Source organism: Chiloscyllium plagiosum, unplaced genomic scaffold, assembly GCF_037043375.1.
Source record: "Chiloscyllium plagiosum isolate Xiang-an unplaced genomic scaffold, Cpla_swu_hap1 HiC_scaffold_1, whole genome shotgun sequence".
Lineage (NCBI taxonomy): Eukaryota > Metazoa > Chordata > Chondrichthyes > Orectolobiformes > Hemiscylliidae > Chiloscyllium > Chiloscyllium plagiosum.
The window spans coordinates 146,775,015-146,802,549 of NW_028270139.1; the positions used below are offsets into that span (position 1 = coordinate 146,775,015).

The 27,535-nt window shown below is 40.4% G+C and overlaps 2 protein-coding genes across 2 annotated transcripts in view; one reads left to right on the plus strand and one right to left on the minus strand.

The window, feature by feature from the left end:
- ctnna2 (catenin (cadherin-associated protein), alpha 2) overlaps positions 1 to 27,535 on the plus strand; it is a 1,293,121-nt gene that overhangs the window by 491,291 nt on the left and 774,295 nt on the right. The window lies entirely within an intron of this gene.
- lrrtm1 (leucine rich repeat transmembrane neuronal 1) lies at positions 23,591 to 26,963 on the minus strand. Its single transcript, XM_043699455.2, has 2 exons — positions 25,922 to 26,963; positions 23,591 to 25,772 (listed from the first exon to the last, which is right to left on the minus strand). The coding sequence occupies exon 2, from the start codon at positions 25,556 to 25,558 to the stop codon at positions 23,981 to 23,983; it is 1,578 nt and encodes a 525-aa protein (XP_043555390.2). The 5' UTR covers positions 25,559 to 25,772; positions 25,922 to 26,963; the 3' UTR covers positions 23,591 to 23,980.

Consider the following 27,535-nt stretch of genomic DNA (forward strand, 5'->3'; position numbering starts at 1 on the left):
ACAAAAGTGTCTAGGACACTGGGACACAGTTTCAGGTTAAAGGGCCAATCATTTGCAGATAATATGAAGATTGGTAGAGTAGCAGAAAGCATAGGGGACTGTCAAAGAATACAGGAAAATATAGAGAGACCTGGTAAGGTGGGCGGAGAAGTGGCAGATGGAGTTCAATCCAGGCAAATGTGAGGTGATGAATCTAGAGCTAATTATACTGTAAACAGAAAAGCCTTAGGTAAAGTTGATGAGCAAAGAGAGCTGGGAGTTCAGGTCCATTGTACCCTGAAGGTTGCTGCACAGGTAGATAGAGTGGTATGCTTGCATTCATCGGACGGGGTATTGAGTATAAGAGATGGTAGGTCATCTTAAAATTGTACAAGATTTTGGTTTGGCTGTAATTAGAATACTGTGTACAGTTTCGGTTGCCACATTACCAAAAGGCGGTGGACACTTTGAAGAGGATGCAGAGAAGGTATTCGAGAATATTGCCTGGTATGGAAGGTGCTGCTATGAAGAGTACAATTGAGTAGGTTAGGATTGTTTTCATTAGAAAAAAGGAGATTGAGGAGGGACTTTATTGAGGTCCACAAAACCATGAAGGCCATAGACAGGGTGGATAGAGATAAGCTTTTTCCCAGGGTGAGGGATTCAATACTGAGAGGTCATGCGTTCATGATGAGAGGTGAAAAGTTTAAGGGAGATACACATGGAAAGTACTTTATACAGAGGGTGATAGTTGCCTGGAACGCGTTGCCAGCAGAGGTAGTAGAGGCAGCATGGTAGATTCATTTAAGATGCATCGGGACAGATGCATGAGTAGGTGGGGAGCAGAGGTATACAGATGCTTAAGAATTGGGCGAGAGGTTTAGACAGTGGATTTGGGTTGGCTCAGGCTTGGAGGACCGAAGGGCCTGTTCATGGGCTATAAATTTTCTTTATTTTTTTTATTTGGGATTGAGATGATCAATTATTTGAACTGGAAATGCTGTGGATGTTTGGAATTCTCTATCCAAATGCACAGTGGATGTGCAATCTTTGAATATATTTAATCTGAGTTAGACAGATTTTTGGTCTAGCATAGGATCGATGGATATGGGGAGCAGGCAGTGAAAATGTGCTCAAGATGGGCATGATCATATTAAATGGTGGAGTAGGCTCGATAGCATTTTGTTCATGTTTCCTGTGTTCTCATTCCTTCAGTATTGTTCTAAGGAATACTATCTCAAATAGTTAGTTCCTTCTGAAGATTAAGGTAAATCATTTTACAAATCCGTTATTGTTTTCCTTATTTTCTTATTACTGCAACCTAATCTCTGTAGTAATTTATTCTGATGATCTGTTTTGGTGGTTTCTATAATTAGCTTTGTGAGATAATATCAAATTTGAGAAAGAAGCTTGAAGATCTTAACAAAAGACTTTTTTATGGCAGTTACATATACTATAATAACTGTGATGCGCGGATGATTTAACTTAGTCTCATTAAATGTTTATCAGTGACAGATAAAAATAAATAATCGTTTGGTAGTAATTTGTTCCAGATAATGAACTTCCAGAGAAAATGGTGGATGCGGGTACAATTACAAGTAGCAGGTGCACAGTTCTCTGAAAGTGGCTTTTGGCACACTGGCCTGCATCAGTCAGGGCATTGAGTATTGAAGTTGGGAAGTTATGTTACAGTTGTACAGGACATTAGTGAGATTGCACTTGGAGTAATGTGTTTAGTTTTCATCACCTTGCTGTAGGAAGGATGTTATTAAACTGGAAAAAGTGCAGAAGAAATTTACAAGGATGTTGCCAAGACTCAACATTCTGAGTTATAGAGAGAGAGTGGGCAAGCTAGGACTTTATGCTTTACAGCACAGTGGGCTGAGGGGGGGAATCTTATAAAAGTGTATGTCTGTGTCTACCTGTGACTCCACTTTCAGAGAATAGTACACCTGTTACTTTGAGGGGAACTTTGCAGTGCTGGTATTCTCACGCACCTCCTGCTGCCTATTCTTCACGGTGTGAAGGTTAGTTTTAGGAGATTCTGCCCCCTGTCTATTCCAGTAAAAATATTGGAGGTATTTTTGTGAGTTTTGAAAAGATAGAATACTATTCTTGGATATACTCAGCGCTTGTTTGTACATTGTTCATTCATATATTATCATCTGAACAGTACATTACAGTGAAACCTTCACCTGTGTCAAGAAAAGACATTAGGTTTTCAGATATGACTGAATCTGAGAACTACATTAAAATGTTCCCCAAATTAAAATATTCCCTCATTTCACATAAAATGCAAACTTTACATTCTCAGCTTATTTTCTGCTTGCAGTGCAGTGTTAGAACAGCTTCAAAAAACTATTTGAAAGTTGTGATATCAGCAATAGCTCTGTCACAGTTGTGTTGTGGGAAGCAAAGGTTCTGAGTGCCTCAAAAGGGTTTTCTAAATTTCTTTGTGTGCATTCTAACAAAACTTACATTAACAATTGCACCTTGACATGGGACTTGAACCAAGAAGCTTTAGTCCAGATGTCAGGTCCTTACCACTGTGCTATAAGGCCTTTTGGATTCCACCAATAGCTTATTCAACAACCTCGGTAAGGTAATTGCAAAGTAATCTGATGCTTTCTCTCCTGTTTTCCAACACCATAAATGTTTCTGATACAAGAATAGAAATTGCTGGAAAATCTCAGCAGACTTGGCAGCATCTATGGAGAGAAATCAGGGTGCAGATCCAGGGTTCTGAAGAAGAGTCAGTGGACTGAAAATAGTAAGTCTCATTCCTCGCCACAGATACTACCAGACCTGCTGAGGTTTTCCAGCAATTTCTGTTTCTATTTCACATTTCCAGCATCCACAATTCTTTCAGGTTTTCTTTTTCATAAAAGTTTCTACTTCCTTCTTTCCCATTAACAGTTTTTAATAATCTAGCATGGATGACACCTATACTTCCCATCTATCTTTAGTGAGTCTCCCACTATCTCCCACTATATTAATTCAGGCTGTTTTATCAATTTGAATCGAATGAGTTACAAGGAAGCTGATGCATTTATCTTTCTCAATGGTTTGAATAGAGAAAAATAAAAGGACATAAAACGCAAATACTCTAATACTGCTTTAAGGATCTGAAGAGTTACTGATGCTTTTATTGGTCTTATGTTATAATTTTAGCTAAAGAATGTATGAGTGATTAAATTAGATTAGATTCCCTACAGTATGGAAACTGGCCATTTGGCCCCATAAGTCCACACCGACTCTCTGAAGAGTAACCCACCCAGACCCATTCCCCTACCCTATATTTACCCCTGACTAATGCACCTAACACTATGGGCAATTTAGCATGACCAATTCACCTGACCTGCACATCTTTGGATTATGGGAGGAAATCAGAGCACCTGGAGGAAATCCACGCAGACACGGGCAGAATGTGCAAACTCCACACAGACAGTTGTCTGAGGTGGGAATCGAATCTGGGTCCCTGGCACTGAGACAACAGTGCTAACCACTGAGCCATCATACGACCCCATGGCATAGAGTGAAAGTAGGTAAAAAATGATGGATTGCATAATATACCAAATAGAAAAAGCTTGTTTTCTGCTTTTCATTCTATGAGGCTATATGATGGTAAAGCAGGGTGCCATCAGTTGTAGATTCACCTTGAGGTAAAAATGCAACCTGACTTAAGGATAGTAGATTCATTGCATGAAGATGTGTCTGATTACCCACATATGCCTGACTGAAACGCAAGGTGTAAGTGAGTACTGCAGATGCTGGAGTGTAGTGGTGAGTTTTAGGTCTGGTCTGCTCTCGTGTTTGGTGTCATTTTAGTTTTGGGTCTGGTCTGGCTGGTGGGCAGTTGGGTCAGCTCTGAAGGGGGAAAGAGTATTGGGTTAGGTCCAGTGTACATGGGGAAGAGGTGTTGGATGCAAGGCGGATTGTGGCAGATCCCAGAGCTGGGGAGAGGTAGCAGGTCAGGATTGGGGGGTGGACATAGAGGTCTAGGGGAGTGTGTGAGTCAGGTATGGGTCTGATAAGTAGTTACTCTGGAGTTAAACTCTGTATCTAATAGTATTAAGTTTCCATGAATGCCTATCTTAATTAATTTTGCCAGAACCCTTTAAAGCCTCTAATTTAAGTGGAGACTTTCACCTGTTGAGGAATTGCCTAGTGGAAACGTTAATTTCCTAAACATTTTTTTCAGTTTGTTTCATTCACTCATGACGTGTGTGTCGCAGGCTGGCCAGTGTGTATTGCCTGTCCATACTTGTCTTTAAGAAGGTGGTTTGAGCTGCCTTCTTGAATTGCTGCAGTCCACCTTTTGAGGGTTTGAGGGTGGGAATTCCAGGATTTGACCCAGCGACAGGCAAAGAATGGCAAAATATTTTCAAGTCAGGATGGTGAGTGGCTTGGAGGAGAAATTGCAAGTATTGTTCCCATGTAATTGCTGGCCTTGCCAAGAACAAAGAACAAAAAAGTATAGCACAGTAATAAGCCCTTCAGTCATCCTGATGAATTACTCTGTCCCGAAACGTTAAGTCTTCTGCTCCTTGGATGCTGCCAGACCTGCTGTGCTTTTCTAGTAACATACTCTTGACCCTTCAGTCGTCCAAGCCTAGGCCAATCATCATGCCCTACCTGAACCTAATATATCTGCGACATGGTTTGCAAACTCTTGTACTTCATGCCCGGGCTGACGAAGGCAAGCATGCCATATACTTTCTTAATCACCTTGGCCACCTATATTGCCACTTTTTAGGGAACTGTGGACCTGCATGCCCAGCTCCATCTGTATGTTAATGTTCCGAAGGGTTCTGCCATTTATGCTATAATTCATACCTAAATTTGATCCTCCAACATGCATCGCATTTAGAGTCACAGAGTCATAGAGATGTACAGTACAGAAACAGACCCTTCGGTCCAACTCGTCCTTGTCCAAATCAATCCAGTCCCATCTGCCAGCACCCGGTCCACATCCCTCTAAAACCTTCCTATTCATATACCCATCCAGATGCCTTTTAAATGTTTCAATCGTACTAGCCTCCACCACTTCCTATTGCAGCTCATTCCATACACGATCCACCCTCTGCATGAAAAAAATGTCCCTTAGGTCTCTTTTATATCTTTCCCTTCTGACCCTAAACCTATGCCCTCTAGTACTGGATTCCCCCAACCCTGAGAAGAGACTTTGTCTATTTATCCTATCCATGCCCCTGATGATTTTATAAACCTCTATAAGGTCACGCCTCAGCCTCTGGTGCTCCAGGGAAAACAGCCCCAGCCTATTCAACCTCTCCCTATAACTCAAATCCTCCAACCATGGCAACATCCTTGTAAATCTTTTCTGAACCCTTTCAAGTTTCACAATATCCTTCTAATAGGAAGGAGACCAGATTAGCACTCAATATTCCAAAAGTGGCCTAACCAATGTCTTGTACAGCCACAACATGACCTCCCAATTGGTGTACTCAATACTCTGACCAATAAAGAAAAGCATACCAAGCACCACCTTCACTATCCTATCTACTTGCGACTCCACTTTCAAGGAGCTATGAACCTGCACTCCAAGGTCTCTCTGTTCAGCAAAACTCCCTAGGACCATACCATTAAGTGTAGAAGTCCTGCTAAGATTTGCTTTCCCAAAATGTAGCACCTCATATTTATCAAAATTAAACTCCATCTGCCAGTTGATTGGCCCATCTGATCAAGATCCTGTTGTAATATAGAACATAGAAAAGTACAGCACAGAACAGGCCCTTCAGCCTGTTGTGCCAAGGATTATTCCTAACCTAAAATAAAATAACCTAACCTACGTACCCCTCAATTCACTGTTGTCCATGTGCATGTCCAGCAGTCGCTTCAGTGTCCCTCATGACTCTGCTTCTACCACCACAGTCTTCTGTGACTATTTCCATTTCAAACCAATACGCTATTGTGGAAATGGTTTCTCAGGGGAATGTAGCACAAACATCCAGGTTTCTGGTATCGACACTGGCTGTAATGCAATGAGGGGTACGTCAAGTTCCAAGAGATCAATTGTGTTAGGAGACTCTCTAGTCCGAGGCACAGATAGACGTTTCTATGGCCAGCAGCAAAAAATCAGAATGGTGTGTTGCCTCCCTGGCGCCAGGATCAAGGATGTCTCAGAGAGGGTGCAGAATGTTCTCAAGGGGGAGAGCGACCAGCAGGAGGTCATTGTACACATTGGAACCAATGACATAGGAAGGCAAAAGGATGAGATTCTGACAGGACAATATAGAGCGTTAGGCAGGAATTTAAAAAGGCGATCCTCAAGAGTAGTAATATTTGGATTACTCTTGGTGCTGCAAGCTTGTGAGGGTAGGAATAAGAGGATAGTGCAGATGAATGCATGTCTGAGGAGCTGGTGTATGGGAGAAGGATTCAAATTTTTGGATCTTTGGAATCTCTTCTGGGATAGAAGTGACCCGTACAAGAAGGACAGATTGCACCTGAATTGGAAGGGGACTAATATGTTGGCAGGGAGATTTGCTAGAGCTGCTCAGGAGGATTTAAAGTATAAGGTGGAGGGGTGAGACCCAGGGGGATACTGAGGAAAGAGATCAATCTGAGACTGGTACAGTTGAGGAGAAAAAACGAGTCAAACAGTCAGGGCAGGCAGGACAAAGCAGAGAACAAGGTAGGACTGATATATTAAACTGCATTTACTCAAGAGAGAAATCAGGAGGGCAAAAAGGGGACATGAGATAGCTTTGGCAAATAGAGTTAAAGAGATTCCAAATTTTACAAATACATTAAGGATAAAAGGGTAATAGGGAGAGAATAGGGCCCCTCAAAGATCAGCAAGGCAGCCTTTGTGTGGAAACGCAGGAGAGGGGGAGATAATAAATGAGTCTTTTGTATCAGTGTTTACTGTGGAGAAGGACATGGAAGGTATAGAATGTAGGAAATACGTGGTGATTTGTCTGGATTAAACTCCATCTCCCATTTCTGTGTCCAAGTAGCCAATCTATCTATATCCTGTTGTTTCCTTTCAAAATTGTTGGCACTATCAGCAACTCCACTGTGCCATCTGCAAACTTACCAATCAGTCCATCCACATTTCCTCCAGATCATTTATATACTACAACCAACAGAGGACCTAAGACTGATCCCTGTGGAACACCACTAGTTTCCATTCTGAAAAAACATCCTTCCACCGCTACCCTCTGTCCTCTATGATGAAGTCAGTTTTGGAGGGTTCTAAGAAAATTTATTTAGCATGGTTAATTAACAGTTTTGCCACAGGCAACTGTCAGTGTGGGTTTCCTGTTGGTGCCCTGTCTTCCTCCCACAGTCCAAAGATGTGTAGTTTGGGTGAATTAGCCAGGAGAAATGTAGGGTTATTTGGATAGGATGGGGGGGAGGGATGGGTGGATCCAGGTGGGATGACCTTAAAAGGGTTGGTGTGTTACTCAATGGGCAGAATGGATTGCTTCCACACTGTAGGGATTCTGTAGTTAATCAACCTCATTAACTACTCACCTTTGTTGTGTGCTACATTGATGATACCACAGGATCCTGATGTGCACATCCCATTAATGATGGAATCTCGACTGTCTGGCCAATGAAACATCTGGCTGGGTGTGCACACTCATAAAGTGTACAGGCTAATATCAAGCTGTTTTGTTACACTGTGCAGCATGCTACCAATAGTGTTTCATGCTTTAAATGATTCCACAACAGGATGGAGAATAAGGTACGTGTTGCACTTGTTTGACTTCATTGTCTTGCTGCTGGTTGTTGTCACTGAATATTACCTCACAATTATCATCGTTAATGTGACTTACCCCACACTCTGTCTGCATGACTGGTCTGAACTAGTTTCTGTTTGGTGAGTAGTAATCAGAAGAAGGTACTTTCACCCTTGTTAACCTTAGTCCATGAGATTTCATGAGGTGTGGAGTCCATGCTGATGATTCACAGACTATCTTTATCCTGACTGTATAACACTGTGCTGCTACCTCTGCTAAGTCTATCCTGCCATTGGGACTGCACATTCCCTTGGATAGTGATTAGGATATCTGGAACACTGCCTGTAAGTTATGATTATTGTGGTTGTATTCACCGAGCTGGGAATTTGTGTTGCAGACGTTTCGTCCCCTGTCTAGGTGACATCCTCAGTGCTTGGGAGCCTCCTGTGAAGCGCTTCTGTGATCTTTCCTCCGGCATTTGTAGTGGTTTGAATCTGCCGCTTCCAGTTGTCAGTTTCCAGCTGTCCGCTGCAGTGGTCGATGCATTGGGTTCAGGTCGATGTGCTTATTGATTGAATCTATGGATGAGTGCCATATCAATCAATACCATTCAATCAATAATCACAGATTCAATCAATAAGCACATCGACCTGGACCCAATATACTGACCACTGCAACGGACAGCTGGAACTGACAACCGGAAGTGGCAGATTCAAACCACTACAAATGCTGGAGGAAAGATCACAGAAGCGCTTCACAGGAGGCTCCCAAGCACTGAGGATGTCACCTAGACAGGGGACGAAACGTCTGCAGTTCGGCGAACACAACCACAACAAGCACCCGAGCTACAAATCTTCTCACAAACTTTGAGTTATGATTATGACTGTATAACTGTTTCAGGATGTTGGCTGACTTGTTTGTGGGGCAGATGTACCAATTTTAAAACTCACCCCCACTTGTTGAGAAGGAGGACTTTGTAGTTTTAATTAGACTAGGTTTACCACTCTGGTTTCCAATCCCAAGGTCGATGCCAGGTGGTCCATCCAGGTTTATTCCTTTCCTTAGGCTTTGTAGACTTAGATAAGTGGAGTCTGACATGTTGAGTTTTTCCTGCAGTTTCTTTTTATGTTTCTGATTTCTAGCATTCATAGCTCTTCACTTTTTTTCCCTTAAAACCTACCTGTTTGACCAAGCTCTTGTTCATCTGTCTTTACCGCTCCTCCCTTGTCTGGGTAAAATGTTTTGTCCAATAATGCTTCTCTGAAGTGCTTTGGATATTTTCCCATAGTAATGGAGCTATATAAATGTGTTTTTTTTAATCCTGCCCTGCATGTATAAAAGGAATTTTAGCCTAGTGAAATGTTATAAGGATGTGCATGCTAGGATTGATTAGTATGAATAATTTTCAAATGATTAGATACCCTCTAGTATGGAAACATTTGGCACAAGTCCACACTAACCCTCCGAAAGTGTGACCCATCCAGACTCATTTCCCTATACTATATTTACCCATGACTAATGTACCTAACACTATGGGCAATTTAGCATGACCAATTCACTTGGCCTGCACATCTTTGGATTGTGGGAGGAAACCAGAGCACCTGGAGGAAACCCACACAGACACAGAGAGAATGTGCAAACTCTACACAGGCAGTCACCCGAGGTGGGAATTGAATCCAGGTCCCTGGCACTTTGAGGCAGCAGTACTAACCTTGGAGCCACTGTGCTGCCCATGATAGTACAAGAATTGAACAAAATAATAATTGGCTCAGTGGTTAGCACTGCTGCCTCACAGCACCAGGGACCTGGGTTCAATTCCTGCCTCAGGCAACTGTTTGTGTGGAGTTTGCACATTTTACCAGTGTCTGCGTGGGTTTCCTCTGAGTGCTCTGGTTTCCTCCCACAGTCCAAAGATGTGCAGTTAAGGTGAATTGGCCATGCTAAATTGCCCATAGTGTTAGGTGCATTAGTCACGGGTAAATGTAGGGGAATGGGTCTGGGTGGGTTGCTCTTCGGAGGGTCGGTGTGGACTTGTTGGGCTGAAGGGGCTGGTTCCACACTGTAGGGAATCTAACCTAATCAATAATGTGGATATCAGCAAGCTCAGAGTGGTACAGTGGCATCAGAAGAATGTAAAGTGAACTGTGCCACAATGATTGGATGAGAGTGAGAAGATCTGCATAATCTGGCATCATCTGCTGTATAATCCTACAAGTGTTTGTGATATTTCTGGCACTCATCTCCTCTCCCTATATGTTCCAGGCAGAATTTCAGGTAATATTCCTTCTGCCATGGGGAACATAGATATTCCTCCTTCTGTCAATCCTCTGACCCAGAATTTGTAACCAACAGTATGCATTCACAATTTCCAACTTCAGACTGTCTTTGAATGGCTTCAGGTAGGTATATTTTTCCCATTACACTGAAATTAATAACTGAAACTAATGTGGGCATTTCTAGTACTGTTAGTGGTGATCACAACCTATCCCCAGCCTGTTGATGGTTCTTCTTCTGAAAACAGGTTGCAACCACAAAGCAGAAGCCATAACCTCGATCTCTCAAAGAGAGTTTGATATTGAATTTGAGAATGGGGAACCTTTATGCAATTTTTGGTCCTCCTGTTCTTTACTGTTGTTTATTGTGAAGGTAGTGTATCTTCAAAATTGACATATACACAGATAGTGAAACGGTTCCGACAATTATAGTGGATGTAAGTACTGGAAATCCATAGTAAGATTATATTATATTACGTACAGTGTGGAAACAGACCCTTCGGACCAACAAGTCCACACTGACCTGCCGAAGCACAACTCACCCAGATCCATTCCCCTACATTTACCCCTTCACCTAATACTGCGGGCAATTTAGCATGGCTAATTCACCTACCCTGCACATTTTTGGACTGTGGGAGGAAACCGGAGCACCCGGAGGAAACCCGCGCAGACACGGGGAGAATGTGCAAACTCTACACAGTCAGTCACCTGAGGCGGGAATTGAACCTGGGTCTCTGGCGCTGTGAGGCACCAGTGCTAACCACTGTGCCGCACACGTACAGCAACAATAACTGTCAGAATAAAACTGTTGCAGAATATGTTAGACCATAAGACATACAAGCAGAAATTAGGCCATTCATCCCATCAAATCTGCTCTGGCATTCAATCATGGCTGCTAAGTTTCTCAACCCCATTCTCCCGCTTTCTCACCATAACTTTTGATCCTCTTGACAGTCAAGGGCCTATCTATCTCTGTTTTAAATATACTCAATGACCTGGCCTCCACAGTATTCTGTGGCAGTGAATTCCCTAGATTCACCACTCTTTGGCTGAAGATGTTTCCCCATATCTCCATGACACTTCAATTATGTTTTTGTTGAAGAATTGTGCAGTTGGGAACATTGTTCTGTATTCAAGTTTTCTTTTAAAAACTCACCTTTCAATGAAACAACCTGATTTTTTTTTTCATATTGTACTTTGGAGTGAAGGTGTTTTCTGCAAAGATAAAGTTGCTCTCATCCCACACTCTCATCAGTGACAAATGATAGTGAGTTTAACCTGATGATCACTATGCCTCAAGCAAGGGGCAAAATTTAAGAAAGCAAGACCTTCACGGTGACTTCGCCTGTTAGAAGAATTTAACTTGTGCTGTTGGCATTACTCTCCATCAGAGACTCGTTGTCCAACCAACTGAACTACGTGACCCCAATAGATGCTGCAAACTATTATATACCTCTCTCCACTACATATTGTGAGGGGTAGAATAATTCAGTGCACAGCTAACCAATATTACATACTTTTATTACTTGCATTTAAGGTAGTTTAAACTTGTTGCTGTGATTGAGTACAATGATAGAATTGTGTATTTATTCCATAAGCGTATAAATTGTAGCCTTAACAAGTAACACAGTCATACCCTCTTTTAATTTAAAAAAAAATGAATACTATTCATATAAATCAAAATGGTGCTAGTCTAGACTTCTGTGCACCTCCCATGCAGAATGTTTTAGTTATGGAATGAGTTTAAAGATGGTGGGATTAGGAGTTTGCTTTCATGCTCAACATGTATATCTGTGCAATAAAGGCAACTAAACGTACAATGAAAATTATATTTGAACATGTTGTCAAGCTCACAGTGAGCTGTGCAGTAGACTTTCTTAGTACTTCAATATTGTCCAGAAAATATAACACAAATTATTTTGAGCCCAAAATTAAATTTTGATTAACAATGACCGAAGGGTGTAAGTGCATCACTCGGGGAACAGAAGTCTTCAAGAGAAATGTATTGTTCTTGTCGCTTGAAACACCCCCTCACGTAATGTAATCACATACTGATTTATTACGGAATAAAACATGATTAATCAGTAATAGAAACAGGCTGGAGGGAATTCTGATTTATTACTGTTTTTTTGTAACGATATTTCTGTTTCTATGTTTGAACAAATGAATAATGAGGAAGAAACATTGATAAATATCCTCCCATAGAATGTGATGAAATATTTTGCTTAGTTGCAAACCAATAAACTCAGACTTTGAACTGGCCTTCATATCTTTAAGACATGTGTGTTTCAACATTTATAATAAGCAAAAATAGAAAGTGGTGTAAACACTAGTAGGAAAGGCTGCATCTTCCCTGAAAAGCTAATTGTTTCTTCTCCACAGATACAGCCTGACCTACAGAGTAGTTGCAGCATTTTCATTTATTTATTCTAAATTTATAGTACTTTCAATATTTTGCATTTGTATATGTTTTAACATTGATAGCTGCAGTGAATGCACTGATTGATACTATTCTAATATGAATAATATATAAAGTTTCCTACTCTGCTTTTTATAAGTAAGATAGCACAGAGTGGGTTTCGTATGTGTGCATTGTACATTAATCATAATTTTTGCCAAAATTTCTATTCCATGCTTTCTTCCCTGGTGTCTTGGCCAAAACAATTAAGTAGTTAACAATTATCTGTCATCCTCATCTGGCCAAATTGGTACCTTGAATGTGAGGTATAGGAAGACAAGTTCTACTACTTCAGCCAAAACAAGCAAACAGGTCCTTAGATTAAAGTGCTAACTGAAAGATTGATGGTGTAAGATAATTGAGAATCAGTGAATTGATGACAATGCAATGGGCCTTATGAATGACCATGCAAATTTGACCGTCACCGGGGTGAAGGTCATGGGACCAGATTAGCAATGGTCACTTCTGGGTCGATAGCCCATCCTCGAAGATAAAATGGTATCAATCCTGGAGCTCAGGATTTTGGAAGAGCCTGCCTAATAGTGCACTGTGAGGGGAAGTAATGGTTGGGTTTTAGAGTCCATGGAAAGGATAAATAAAAGCAGTGAAAGCTGTCAAACTGCATGCATTCTCTCTTATCTTCCCCAGCAGACAGAAAATTTAGGCAGAGGCCCTTAAGTAGCAGTTAGTTGTCCTTAGTAGATCTAAACTAGACGGGAATGCCTAACGCTTGACTCACCCTCCCCGTATTCTGGAGAAAGCACGGGGTAGAAGGGAATGTGTCAGGCCGGCCGCCACTTAACATTATGTTCTGAGGAAGGGTCATCGGACCCGAAGCATTAACTCTGATTTATCTTCACAGATGCTGGCAGACCTGCTGAGCTTTTGCAGCAACTTCTGTTTTTGTTTCTGATTTACTGTAGTTCTTTCAGTTTTTACTTAATATTATGTGTTTCCTCCAAAACCTTCAAATACGAATGCTATAAAATTCACCCTATAATGTTATTTTGTTGAATTATCAGGAGACATTTGGCAGAAGAAGACCTAACTCCTGGCACTTTTCTAGCATTTAACTATAGGGCAGAATTGGCAGAAATTAAGAAGCAGATTGTATTGTGGCCTTTCCATCTGGGAATGACACGTGGCACAATGAATAAAAGTGAAGGCAGCAACTTCAAAAGGAAGTATAAATTCTGGTTAACTCAAAATTTTATTATATTTAATTCTGTTGACTTTGGTAGGTTATACAATAGGTTGTTTGAAAGATACCAAGGAACAGATTGGAAATAAAAGAAAATAATTTATTTGTGAGGATGTTTGTTGGGACAGAAGTTTAACATACATCTCTTTCATAGATTAGATTAGATTACTTACAGTGTGGAAAAAGGCCCTTCGGCCCAACAAGTCCACACCGACTCGCAACCCATCCAGACCCATTCCCCTACATTTACCCCTTCGCCTAACACTACGGGTAATTTAACTTGGCCAATTCACCTAACCTGCACATTTTTGGACTGTGGGAGGAAACCGGAGCACCCGGAGGAAACCCACGCAGACACGGGGAGAACGTGCAAACTCCACACAGAGAATCGCCTGAGGTGGGAATTGAACCCTGGTCTACGGCGCTGTGAGGCAGCAGTGCTAACCACTGTGCCACCGTGCCACTCTCATTTGAATTAGAATCAGATTCCTCTAATTAACAACCAATCAACTTTGTTTCCTGTTTTTGATCTAACTGATATTACAAATGTTTCATTGTTGTCATTTTCAAAACCACTATTATCATCCTTTCCTGAAAAGTCTGTCCTCAAATCCTCTGTTCTGGCAGATTACTTTGATCCCTGAATTTTAATCTTGTTCCTTTCTCCATTCTGTTGTTGGTGGTAGAACTTCCAGATGTTTCAAACACTACTCTCTGTTGACCCTTCTCTACAACTGGTACTCTTTCCACATATGTAACCACATTTAGAAAACTAGAACAGTACTTCTGCCTTTTTTTTCCAAGTTTTCTTTTTCTCTTTTATACTTAGTTGCTCTTTCTGTCCTCTGTGAAACACTTTAAGCTGTTTCTTGTTGGGGAAGAGGCTGGTAGAAATGTCAAGATAGTTCAAGTTATTGCATCAGTAGCTGTATAATATGATCTTGTGCTAAATGCATGATTAACTCAGACCATAATGTGCAGAAGACCGTGCTAAATGGTATGAAATTGGGACTGAAGAATGTCAGAGTTTGTGCAGTGATTGCAGCTCAGGTGCTAAGTATAAGATTAGAGAACAATGGCAATTAGCTGTACATTAATGACAATGAAAATTTTCCCTTTCGGGAAAAAAATAGCACTGCATTTGTGTACACTGACATTTCCTTGTCTCCATGTAGTGGATGAATTGTCTAAACACCATGCACAGCAGGTTGGTCGAGAAAGTCAGTGGCATTTTTTTGTTCAAACATTTAATTGTATAGAACATGATCATTGCATAAAATACTTTGTAAAAGCCTCATATCTTGCCACTCAACAGGACAATTTACATGAGTACCAATTGAACAAGGAAATCAAAATTTATTCTGTTTGAGAGGAGAGTACCGATTGGTTGGTAAATGGACTTTGATTAGCAGAGGTATTGCCAAAGAGAATGTACCAGTAAATGGTGATTCACAGTTAACTGTCCGACTTTGTTTAAATTTTAAACAGGGCAAGTTGTTTCTGATTATTCAAGGTATTGTCCACAGAAATGAACCAGTGAATGGTTGTCATCTATTTTGGTGAGTTGAAACAGGTACAATGTTTCCGGCTATAAAGAACAGGACCTGTATAACAGTACATGCACTTTCCAACACATGTAAGTGATCCATACTGTGAACACAACTGACAATCCTAAATTTATTATTACCAGAACTCTTTACACCATCAGGATTAACAATGTAAATTGTCAAATTGTGGAATCACATCTACTGTTGGTTACGTTGCAAGTTTTGCAAACTCAAGCTTTGTTGGGTATAGTCAGTACCCTGCTTGTTGCAGACAAGTGAAGGGTTTTTTCAAACATGTGGAATTGGGGAATATATTAAATGCTTCTGTGATGTTCCTATTTTGACTGACCTAATATGGGTTTTGGACAAGTTTTTGGCTACCTAATCTCAAACCAATAATATTCCTATTTTGACTTTGTTGTGTGATAAAATCTCTATTAAAGAATTTAGGCTATCTTTGGTTTTAATAATGTTGAATTGATAGTGTCATGATATTATCAACAGTCTAAAGTTAACTCAGTACCAGAGGATAGCATTTCGAATAGTTTAATCAATGCCATTCCGAGGATCTCATCCCAAATGCAAGTGTTTGGATAAAGTCTGTAGTCAAAGATAGGGATCAAATTTGAGATTATTAGCACATAAGTCCAATGTTCTTTTATAATAATAAAATGAAATAACAAAAAATGAACAGTAACATTATATACCTATATATACTCCTTTCCTATTTTCTTGCCTGCGAGTAAAACCGTTGATGATGTTGTACATTTTAAGATTTGAGTAAAGCTCTTTTATATGGGCGGCACGGTGGCACAGTGGTTAGCACTGCTGCCTCACAGTGCCAGAGACCCGGGTTCAATTCCCGCCTCAGGCGACTGACTGTGTGGAGTTTGCACATTCTCCCCGTGTCTGCGTGGGTTTCCTCCGGGTGCTCCGGTTTCCTCCCACAGTCCAAAGATGTGCAGGTCAGGTGACTTGGCCACGCTAAATTGCCCGTAGTGTTTGGTAAGGGGTAAATGTAGGGGTATGGGTGGGTTGCGATTCAGCGGGGCGGTGTGGACTTGTTGGGCCGAAGGGCCTGTTTCCACACTGTAAGTAATCTAATCTAATATGTTTTGTTGATTGTGCTGTTCAGATTATCATCTACTCTTCGACTATTCACTAGCTAACTCTTAACTAATATTAAATCGGCATTACTCAGTAAGAAGCCAAAAATAACCTATTCTGAAACTTCCTGTATCTTAAAGAAAAGTGTCCCTCGATATCTGGCACTTTAGAGATTATCCTATTTCAAATACCAACATAAGGATGTGTTCCAGTTTTCTGAACCCCGTCAATAGTAAAATCCTGTTCTCGTTGAAATGTGAGCTTGGAAGTGGGAGGGATGTGTAGTGTGCCTGGCAGGTTAACCTGCAATGGGCAGCGTATCACCTTGCTTGGGGAGATGAGAACTGGATAACAGGCATTCTGGATTAGTGGTGCTGGAAGAGCACTGCAGTTCAGGCAGCATCCAAGGAGCAGCGAAATCGACGTTTCGGGCAAAAGCCCTTCATCAGGAAAGCGATCGTACACCCACGCCCTTGCTTCGGACTCCCTTCACCTTTTCCCACTGATCCCCAACCAAGAACCTCATCCCCACAATCTTTTTTCCACAAATCCTGGCTCCTGTATCATCTTGAGATTCCGGGATGCTATTCCGGCACCACTCAGCCTCCTGTATGATGGCACGGAGCACAGGGATTGCTGGTCTGCTTTCTCTGCACGGAACCCTTAGCTAAGAGTTCTTGCCCACTAGTGGCATCGTTATTGGTGTGTGGTTGATAGGTCTTCTTGGAAAAAGCGACGAGTTTTTTTTTGCCTATATTGCTGACAAGACTCTCACAGCCTCAAAATCATTCTACCCAATGTGCATGTGTCGTGCTCCATGTAAAGAGAATTGCTTATAAAACGCAGTGCTGCCTTGCTCATTATGAATTGGGCGGAAACTTCAACACATGAGATTAGTATTTAAAAATATGCATACACTGGAATAATCTGGAGGTCAATTAATGTTTCAATTTCATTGTGTAAATTTAAGTTCCTGTAGTATACAGCAAAGGTCTCTTAGATTTTTAAAATATATATAGTGCAGAACATTGTCTTTTTAAATCGGCAAATATTTTACTTGCAAATCTCAAAAATCATTAATAAACACTGACGTCCACAGGTCATGCTTCATAAACTAATATCCAGCACCTTCGTGAGGCAGTAACTCAGAACGATCTTCGATAGTTACTGTGAGACTAAGCATTGAAACTGTTAGAGAGAGAATATCGGGGTAAAAGTATTTATTTTGCATGAGAAAGCTTGATACGATCTTTGTAAGGCCTGTTAGCATACATAGTCTAATAGGCAGACAAAGACTTTTTTGACAGCTTAAAGTTAAACAAAATAATCTCTTTATTAAAAGACAGGAAACAATAATTAAGGGGCAAAAATAGCAGTGTTGTTAATACATGATTTCCTGTTTGACATTTATCAGGTGCGTAGGTTAACAACACTGTTGAGTTTCTCTTGTACGTTTGCCATATAGAGAATTCTGCGCAGGTGTCGGTCCTTCCTTCACATCCAACACAGACAGGAACATTGGCTGACACCATGTTAGATCTGCGATGCGGTAACATACTCATTCTGTATTCCCTAAATAATGTGACATCACTGAAGCACTGAAATCCCACTTCGTGGCATTGTCTGCTGAATGGACTCTGTGACACCTGGATGCAGGTGATGATACAAGGGCCAGTTTGTTTTGGATTTAAATTGTTTAAGCTATCAGCTATCTACTGTATACAGGATGGCCCTGCTTTTCTGGCATCTTCAAGCAAACATGACAGTATATTTACTTTGTATGCACCAAAGTTGCTCATCTGAAAAGTTATTTTCAAGTCACAGTGGTGAATTCTGAACAGTTGTGTACTGAGAATGTTTTACATACCAAGGCTATTGGATCTACTCTACAGGATAAACGGGCACAACAAAACAATGTTATTTCATCGAACTACTTATAAAAGGGCTATTAAATTCAAAGCATTTCTTAGTCAAAGATCATTGAAGCCCCATTTTTATGGCATTTGCAACTTTCCTCACTTGTTTAATAAGATTCTGATTTGTTCTCTTTTTTACGTACGGCACTTCTGAATGTGATACAGCTTTACAGATTGACCATAATCAACAAAAAAAGAAAGAAGCTTTTGTTATGGACATTGGTTGTATTGTCATGACAACAGCTAGGTTGCTAGGATACCAAAGTAGATTCAAATCACTATTTACAATTGGTGGATATTGGGCAGAGGTCCAGACCCCTTTAATAGTGATCCAAGCCTTTGTGGTTCACTAACTTTTTAGGCGATTGAGATAGTTCAGTACTGTATAATTTGTGAGAACGCAATGTTTAATAAAATTAGGATCTGAAACTCATTAACTTGCCAGCAGATTATATAGTGTTTTAAATGATTAATTATTCATTATTTATTTAAATTCTATATATAGTTTATAAATACGAGTTTTTCTTAGTGTATACAGTCAGTAGAGGAAGTCACTAGGTGGCGCCATTGCTCTTATGATGTAAACGAGCCACGCATCAAAGTTGGTCTCACTCGGAGTAGTATGAACGATTTCTCTTCGGTTATTAGCTTAGTCTAGAATTAGACCCTGGGGAAGAGAGGTCAATATGGGATGCTGGGAGCTGAAAATAAAAACATGAAGGTAACAGAATAAGAAAGTCTAGAGCCAATGCTAGGTTGATACCGAGATAGAGCGATCTGTTGACAAATTCGTCCAAAGCCAGCAAAGATCCACTGAATCATTCAATTTTTCTGAAAGTCGAAAGAATTAAGCACAGAAACGGAATAAGATTGACCAGGTTCTGAGTAAAAGTCATCAACCTGAAACATTAATTTTGTTTCTGTCGCAATGAATGCTGCGTGACATGCTGAGTATTTCCAACTTTTTTTGTTTTTAACTTCATTAGCATGTGATTTGTGATCTATGAGCAGAAGCTCGTCGGCAACTTATCGGTCGGAGCAGGGACATTCCAGTGGCTGTTCCTCTGACCAACTGTCATGACTTTGTTTTGGAATAAGGAGCTTTCACATCTTTCCAGGCCACACAGAAATAATTTGAAACGATAAGTTATTTTGTGAAGGGCCTGCAACTATTCTTGTAAAATCTGCTGATTAGGCCGAATCAGCAACCCGTGGATCAGTAATTCAAAACTTCAGTGCGGCATCAGATCCTGGTGAACGCCCTGGCTGAAAAATACAGAAATTTTGCCACTTACTTCCATAACTGTTTGGAAATAGTAACAGATGGCGTTGGGAGCAGGCATGAGTTAATAGCTCAGAGAACCACCCCAGTTTGCCGATGAGCGCTAAGTTTCCACACAGCATTGGCAATGAGACTGGATATTTGTGTTTTGTTTTATTTGCAGTGCTACCTGTCATGTAGCATTATAGGAGTTTACTTAACTGAAGTATATTGTAAACATAAGAGGTTCAAACGATGCAGCCACTACGATTAAACGGTATCTAGAGGGAATGCAAAGTGGCAGAGTTTCTAGGGAGAAAAGTAATGAATGCAAAATAACCTAAGCTCTCAGTTGTGTTCACATTTACCTTGTGTATTTGTATTGAGGTCACCGATAGATTGTTTGATTGAATTCCTGATTGTGTTCTGAATTTTTTTTTGGAAGGGGGGGGAATCAATCCTATAAAAGGCATGTCATCCAATCACTGCGTTGCACAATCCTGTTTTATGATTCAATGAAGTAGGTTGGTATTAATTTATTATTAATTTGGATAATCTCAAACAGCATTTTGAATAAAATTATACTGTCTTAGGAGGCCAGTAGGCGCGCACAACCATTTTGGTGTCATTTTATCCCTCATTTTTAAAGTGGTGACAGTTTTTAATTAAGTATTACAGATTTCATTGCCCTATGTACCTTGTTCATGTAACCATTCCTCCTGATAGATTTGTAAGGATTGGACTTCAAAAGGAATTCAAAAGGGAATTAGAAGGTTATTTTTTTTAAAAAAGGAACAATCTGCAGGGTTACACTTTATAACCAAGGCAGGAGAATGATACTAAGTGAGATCCTTATTTGGAGAGTCCACAGACATATGGATGGCAAATCTGTCGACCATGTAACTATGGTGAGAATCACATCACATACCATCTCTACCAGATATTGCAAGTCATTCAGAGAGTTTGCTGGGAAGCTCATGAACTGGCTATCTTCCTTTCAATCCCCTGACCATTTGAAGGGCACTATTGGACACTACTGAAGGACAATTGAATGACATTTTATTCAAAATGCTGTTTGAGATTATACAAATTAATAATAAATTAAAGATTACACCCAAAAATCTTCTGACCTGTAAGGGGTAAAACTAAAAAGTGCAATTATCATATGGCATGATTCAGAGCTTACATTACTAATGAACTTAGCATTAAGTTCCTAGATTTTTGGTTTGTATCAAATAAATTTTTGCTGTGCTACAACACTTTCCTGACCTGAAAGACTGAGCTTGAAGCATTGAAAAAAATATTTATAATTTGTAGATTCCATCACCACTGCAGATCTTTTGTTTTCAATTATGTTGGATTAAAACTGTTCAAAAGTAAACTTATAATATTCTTTAGGTTTCATGCTGCATGTTTTATATTCCAGTTTTTTAAAAGAAACTACCTTTGTTAAACAATGCATGGATCAGTTTCAATCATCTGTCACCACTATTTTCAGGTCTTGCAGTGGCAAGTGATAGCAATGTTTATGGTTGCCCTTGGAGAGTTCAGCTATTTCTTCAAGGCGAGCACAAGAGGGTGAAAATATCCCTGATGAAACTAATTTCTTCTCCGTTGCAAAGTGAATTGCTTTACCAAATTCTATATTCTATCATTGTATAGAAATAAATGTTTACAATGCTTGAATAAATTAGCTTTGCAAGAAGCTACAAATTTACTATTGTATACTGAAAGTGAAGATTTCTTAAGTGCATGTCCATCGCCATTTCACCTTCTGCTGATGGTTGTGCTTCAATGGTCATTCTCTATGTTTTGTAGCAGCAAAACAAATAAATTGTGTGTGGGGTTGGAGTGGAAGGGTGTATAAGACTGATTTTTAAGAAAAATTAAATGTGACATAATTTTCTGACAGCCTAATGTGTACAAAGCTATGTTTTTTTAAAAAAAGATATTAAGACTTAATAATCACAGATTTAGATCATTTGTGAGATTTAATTTTTTCTGCATTCTTTGCCAGCCTTTACATGGTAGTGCAATTCATTGATGTGAATAATGGATAGTGAAATACAGATGTAGGTGGCACAGTGAAAAGAATGAGGAAGTAAATTACCAATGAATATTTGAATGCTGGCAAGGAAAGCAATCACCAGTAGATGCCGGTATTGAGATTTATTATCGATAGCTTTCACAACACTTTCATTTAAATTGGTCTGTGAGACATGGAATTTTAGTTTAATTTTGTGGAAGATTTTTTGTAAACCGACTCAGTTTAAATTTGTGAAGATAACAAAAACCACCAATGTTTATCCGGGTGTTCTACTTAGCCTTCATAACTAACAAAGTTTATCTAAAAGCAATTCTTAAAATTGGCAGCTTCCCATCTCCTACAGTGTAGTGGAATTGGCATATCGAAGTATTTAGAGGACAGAGGATGGTAGCCAAGAAACCAAAGCAGCAACAAAAGTATTAGAAAATATTAGAGGTGGTGGGGGTGTTGGACTCAAAAATGGAAAGTCCTTTTAAATATTCTGTTGGATAAATAAGGAGTTAAAGATGAAGGAGATGGGGGTGATGCTTTGAAAAAAAAAATCACTTTCATGACTAAAGCAAAATAATAATGAAATGCTGAAAGATCACAACAGAAAAACCAATGTACAGGTGCAGTATATTATAAAGATTGGAACCAAACAGGCTCCAACTTCAAGACTTGAATGAAATTGCAGCCATTTTGAAATACATTTCTTGTGCTTTTTTGTTTCACTGGCATGTTATGTTGCAATTTCATTGTAGCAACTGGAACTGGGAATGTAACTGATATCTCAGTGTAGAGAGGTGTTGGAGAATTTACTATCATTTTGAATGCATTCACCTCTGAAATGAAGAAGAGACTGGCTCCTGAAATTAAAATAGTTTGGCATTTTGAAGCTAGTGAAAATTTAAGCAAGAGCGAAAAAAATCCAGATTGCCAACAAGAAGCCAAAGGATTTGAATTAAACGGCATGAAACAACGAAGTGGAAATAAAATATTAGGAGGTTGCAAGATATAGAAATAAAATGGAAAAATACCAGTAGTGAGGAAAAAGCAGAGAAAGTGGCACAAGCGGGTCCAGTTACAATTCAAAAGACGTTTGGATAAGTTCGTGAATAGGAAAAGTTTGGAGGGATGTGGACCAAGTACAGACAGGTGGGACTAGTTTAGTTTGCGAACATATTTGGATCGAGGGTCTGTTTCCATGCTGTATGACTCTGACTCTAAAAAGGAATGTAGAATGTGCACAACTTCCACAGATTTAACCTTTTAATTCCAACAAGTAGTTTACAAAGGGGTTGAATTTTTTTCACGTATGGAATTTTGAGAAATTGCTACATGAAAAGGGAGATTAAAGAGAAGAAATGTCTGCAATTTGTTACTGGACTTCTTTCAGGTAATGCAGTTTAATTTTTTCATTTAATTGTGTCCAAAGAAAAGTTTTAACATTTATATTTAAAACTGACATGCCAACATTATTTTAAAAGAAAACTTTGACACAGGTTTAATATGGATCATTAATATACGTCTACTAATATAGTTATAGTTGTATAAGCAAATGCACCTGGTTTATGAACTAAAGCTTAGGTCTTTTATCAACAAAAAGTGAAGATCCAAATTTTACTCTTTCACTTCACTTTCCCTGTCAGATATTTCTGTTAAGCAGCTTATTTGCTATTGCTGTTCTGTTTTTCAGGAGAGGTGTGGACTTTTGAATTTTGAGGTACAGAATTCTACACTGCAGCAAATTTCTTTTATATCACTGTGCACTACTATCTTCCCTACTTTAGCTTGAAACTGCAGTATTTGGTGCCTAGAGAAAGATGATGAGAGTGTGCTCAATATAATGGATACATATTTGTGTTTAGTTTTAATTATTAACCCATTGTAATCTGGAAAATAAGAGTGATCTAAATTTTGCCACTGTGATTACCTTGCAGGAAATGCAAGGTTTTATATTTCATATATTTCAAAGGGTTGATTGCTACAATTAATTGAGAGGAAAAAAAACACACACTGAAGGGTTTTTCTTACTCACTAACACAAAAAAAATATAGAACATATGTTGATATTCCTCCTCCTCTGAAACCTGCTGTAAATAACATATAAATAACATTTTTTAAAATATTTATTTAAATCAGGGTAGTTTACAAAATTGATTAACTTACATCCTTGATGAGCCTTGAACTCCCTTTTTCCCAGATCTTACAGGTGGGTTTAATATCATAAGAAACTGGTGAGAAGAGTTACATATACATTTTTTCCTTTTACAAATTTTAAATGACAGTCGAACATAGGATGATTTGAAAGATTTTAAAGACGCATTGAAGCTTAAATATTGTTTGGACTGTTGAAAGATCCTGGTGCAAGGTTTTGTTGGAATCAGTACTGTGTAATTCATTCATACTCAGTATTGTAAAGTGGTCCTTTTAGGTGTGTCAGTCTCTAACTGCAGTATGTCCACTTGTAATGTTTCATTTCCAGTGAGGCAGAATGAAAATTATACTTCACATTCTCTGGCTGGTTGTTGATGACACGAACATGATCCATAATCATTAATGATCACCAGTGCCCCTTCAATATGATTGGGTTTGTAGTCCACGTAGTATTCCTGCGTGGACATGGCAGCCATCTGATGCATAGTTTGTTGCTGTTTTTGCTTGCGGCGCTGTGTCACAAAGCACTGCCTCAAGTGCCTGAGGCCAGCAGGAAAACATTTCCATGAGACATACAGCACTAACACCACTATCAGAAAGGAGAAAAGCAATGCCATGGTGCCGGTGATTACTTTGTGAACCTGAATAGTATTTTCCTGTTGATCGTGAGAAAGCTCACTAGTGGCAGTGATTAAATCAGTGGTTTTTATTCCTGTTGTATCCTGCGTGACATAGATGCTGGAAGCATCTCTGACTGCTGTCATATCTTGGTTTGTTTCTGCCACACTCGTCATGTCTGAAATTGCCAGTGTGCTTGTGACCAAGTCGTCACATATGTGAAAGCCATGCACAGCGTCTAGAACCTCCTCGCCCTGAGTATGCACAGGGCTGGCACATAACAGGCTGCCTTCATGATGACCCTTAAAACTGCTCAGCCAGGTGGCCAAAGCACAGATATTCCGACTGCATTCCCAGCTGTTTCCAGAAAGACTGATGCTGGTTAGGGATTTCCAAGAATCCAGAATTGTTTGTTCGATGGTGGTTAGGCGATTTGAATCCAATTGAAGTATCTTGAGGTTAGGCACTACTTCAAAGGCATAAGATTCAATAAACTCAATCTCATTCCCAGAGAGGTCTAATTTTTCTAGATGGTTCCAAGTCCACTCCAAAGAATTCACTACAATACTGACTTTATTCCACTGCATGTAGAGGGTTCTTAGGGAGAGGAGCCGTGGGAAATGAGCAAAGTTTACTTTCACCAAATCGTTGTGCTCCAGGTGGAGTTCAGTTAGTTTCAACAAGCCCGCGAACGCATTCCGGGCAAGGCTCTGTAGCTGATTATATCCTACGTCCAGAAACTCGAGGCTCCGGCAATCCTGGAATATTCGAACCGGAATGTACTTGAGTGCGTTGGAGCGCAGGTGCAGCGTTTGCAGCTTGCGCAGGCCGTGGAAAAGGTCCGGCTCCAGGGACTGCAGGTTGTTGTAGGAAAGCTGCACATGGCGCAGGTTGGGCATGGGCCGGAAAGTGGAGTTGGGCAGCTGGGTGATCTTGTTGGAGCTGAGCACCAGCTCCTTGAGGCGCCGCAGCCCGCGGAATGCGGCGCCGTCCACCGAGTAAATGTGGTTGTGGTCGAGGTAGAGCCAAGTGAGCTGCAGCACGCCGGCGAACTGATCGGCGCGCAGCTCCGACAGGCTGTTGTAGCGCAGCGACAGACCCTGCAGCCCCGACAGGTTCCGCGGCATCTCGCCCAGGCTCTGCGACTCGCAATACAGCAGCTTCCCATCGCAACGGCACTGACTGGCGCACACACTCTCAGCGCCGGGGAGCATTTCCAACAACAAGCCGAGTACACACGCCAACCACACTGAAGGCTTCTGCAGCAGCCACTGGAGACTAAGAGCCACAAGGAGGAAATCCATGAAGCAAGAGTTCAGACCTCCAATCCCTGGTTGGAGTCGGTTTTCTTTTTCCCCCCACCCTCCCGTCTCTCTCTCCTTTTTTTGTTGAATTTATACGGATAAATCTTCCGAATCTCCAAACTTTTTTTTTACATCATTTTGCTTTTTGTTTGAAGCTGACTGTTTTTTCTTTCTGACTCGGGCAGGTGGATCTCCTGCCCCAGTGGCATCCAGACTGGAAGATTGAGGGAGTTTGTAAGAGAGGGGAGAGAGAGAAAAAAAATAGAAAATCTGAGCATCAATTAATTGATTCGTTTCATTGTACAGGCTGCAAGGAGACACGAGATTTGCTTTAATGAAATGATTCAAACAAAATAACCTTACCCATCGTTTTCCGCCCAGTGACGGGCTCCATTCAGTCACCCGTTTTTTTGTGTGTATGCGTGTGTGTGTTCACACGAGCTATATACTGTAAATCACAATACATAACCCAGTGTGGATGAATCCAGTTCCCCGGCCTCTTGAGTTTATTCCCCACTAGCTGTGGTTCACAGTACCTCGGTCTGAGGTTCCTCGGTAGGGAAGTGTAGGACTCCCCAAGTCGATGCTCAGTCACCTTGTCCACACTGGCAAGTTTCGCGATTTAATTTTAATACAACAGTGCTGCTGTTTAACATACAACACGAGGGTGGGAAAAGAAAGAAATCCTCTCCCCTCTCTTGAAGCTGCAGTTTCTCGGAAACCTTTTCCAAACTCTCTCTCTCTTGGTTAATTTTGCATCTTCCCCTTTGCCAGTGAATCGTTCAGCTCGTTTTGCCGGGATCACCGTCCCATGATTTGAAATGACCAAGCACGACCTTTCATCGGTTGGGAGGAACGGTATGGCGTCCTTTTGACTGACCACCGAGCCGCAGCCGCCGGTACACTTTCCCCGCTTGTTTTAGGTGAGGTTAAGGGCAAGACGGATCACGAAGCCTGGCTTGCCTCCCTTTAACAGAGCGCTGCACTGCGAGAGCGGGCAGACGTGCTGAGTGTTGACAGAATGTCGTAAGCCACTCATGATCGTTCAGACTTCCCAGTGGTATGTCAAACATGGGCAGATTGAAAGGGGTGGGCATAAAACAGGGCTTTAATGAAGCAGCAAACGGACAGCGTTTATTATACCAACAACATCTTGCACGCGTTGTTTTTGTTGAAAGATGGAGAAATGTAACAAAAATTACTATTGTTGGATTTAGAGCCGCATAGATAAAATTCAGCTTAGCCAGAAACAGCTGTTGCAGAGGAATACAAAAAAAACCCTGCAATTGATGTGGAATGTACACGGTATATTCATGAATGTAATATTCTGCCCAAATTAGGAAACTTACACAAAATGGCATTACAGATGTACCTTACAATTTCAGTGATGATTATCCTTCACTCATTGCTGGATGACTTTTTTTTCGGTTAATGTGTTTAAACTCGGATCATCTCTTTCATCGAAGTACTGAATACTACTGACAGCCTATAAGTAACGTGTAGGCCCGGAGTTTGCGGTCGTAATGACGGTGAAACTGTCATTGTTGTTCGCCGTCATTACTGCGTAAAACCGACAGTGACTTCTGGCTTCTTCGTATGTGTATTTGAATACTGGAATCCAAAAGTTGGTAGCAAAGATACCCTCTCCTGCACAAGGAGCATTGGCGCAGGTTTCACAGATGCACTGGACATAGCATCAGTGATTTGCCGTGAACTTCCATTTTTGTGCAGTATTCCCGTTTTTTTTAAAAAAAAACCTACGAAACAAAACCTACTAACAAAAAGCTGTTACAGTTTCTAGCAGGGTACCAAGTCGTAATCACAATGCTACAAACTCTTTGGCTTTGAGAAAATAGGTATGTGAATTGTCATTCCCTAAATATAGCTTTTTAAAATATAATGACATTTAAAATCATGCAAATAACTTTCTAATTTTCAAGTTTAACGTATTCAGCACCTATTTCTTTTGTAAAGTTA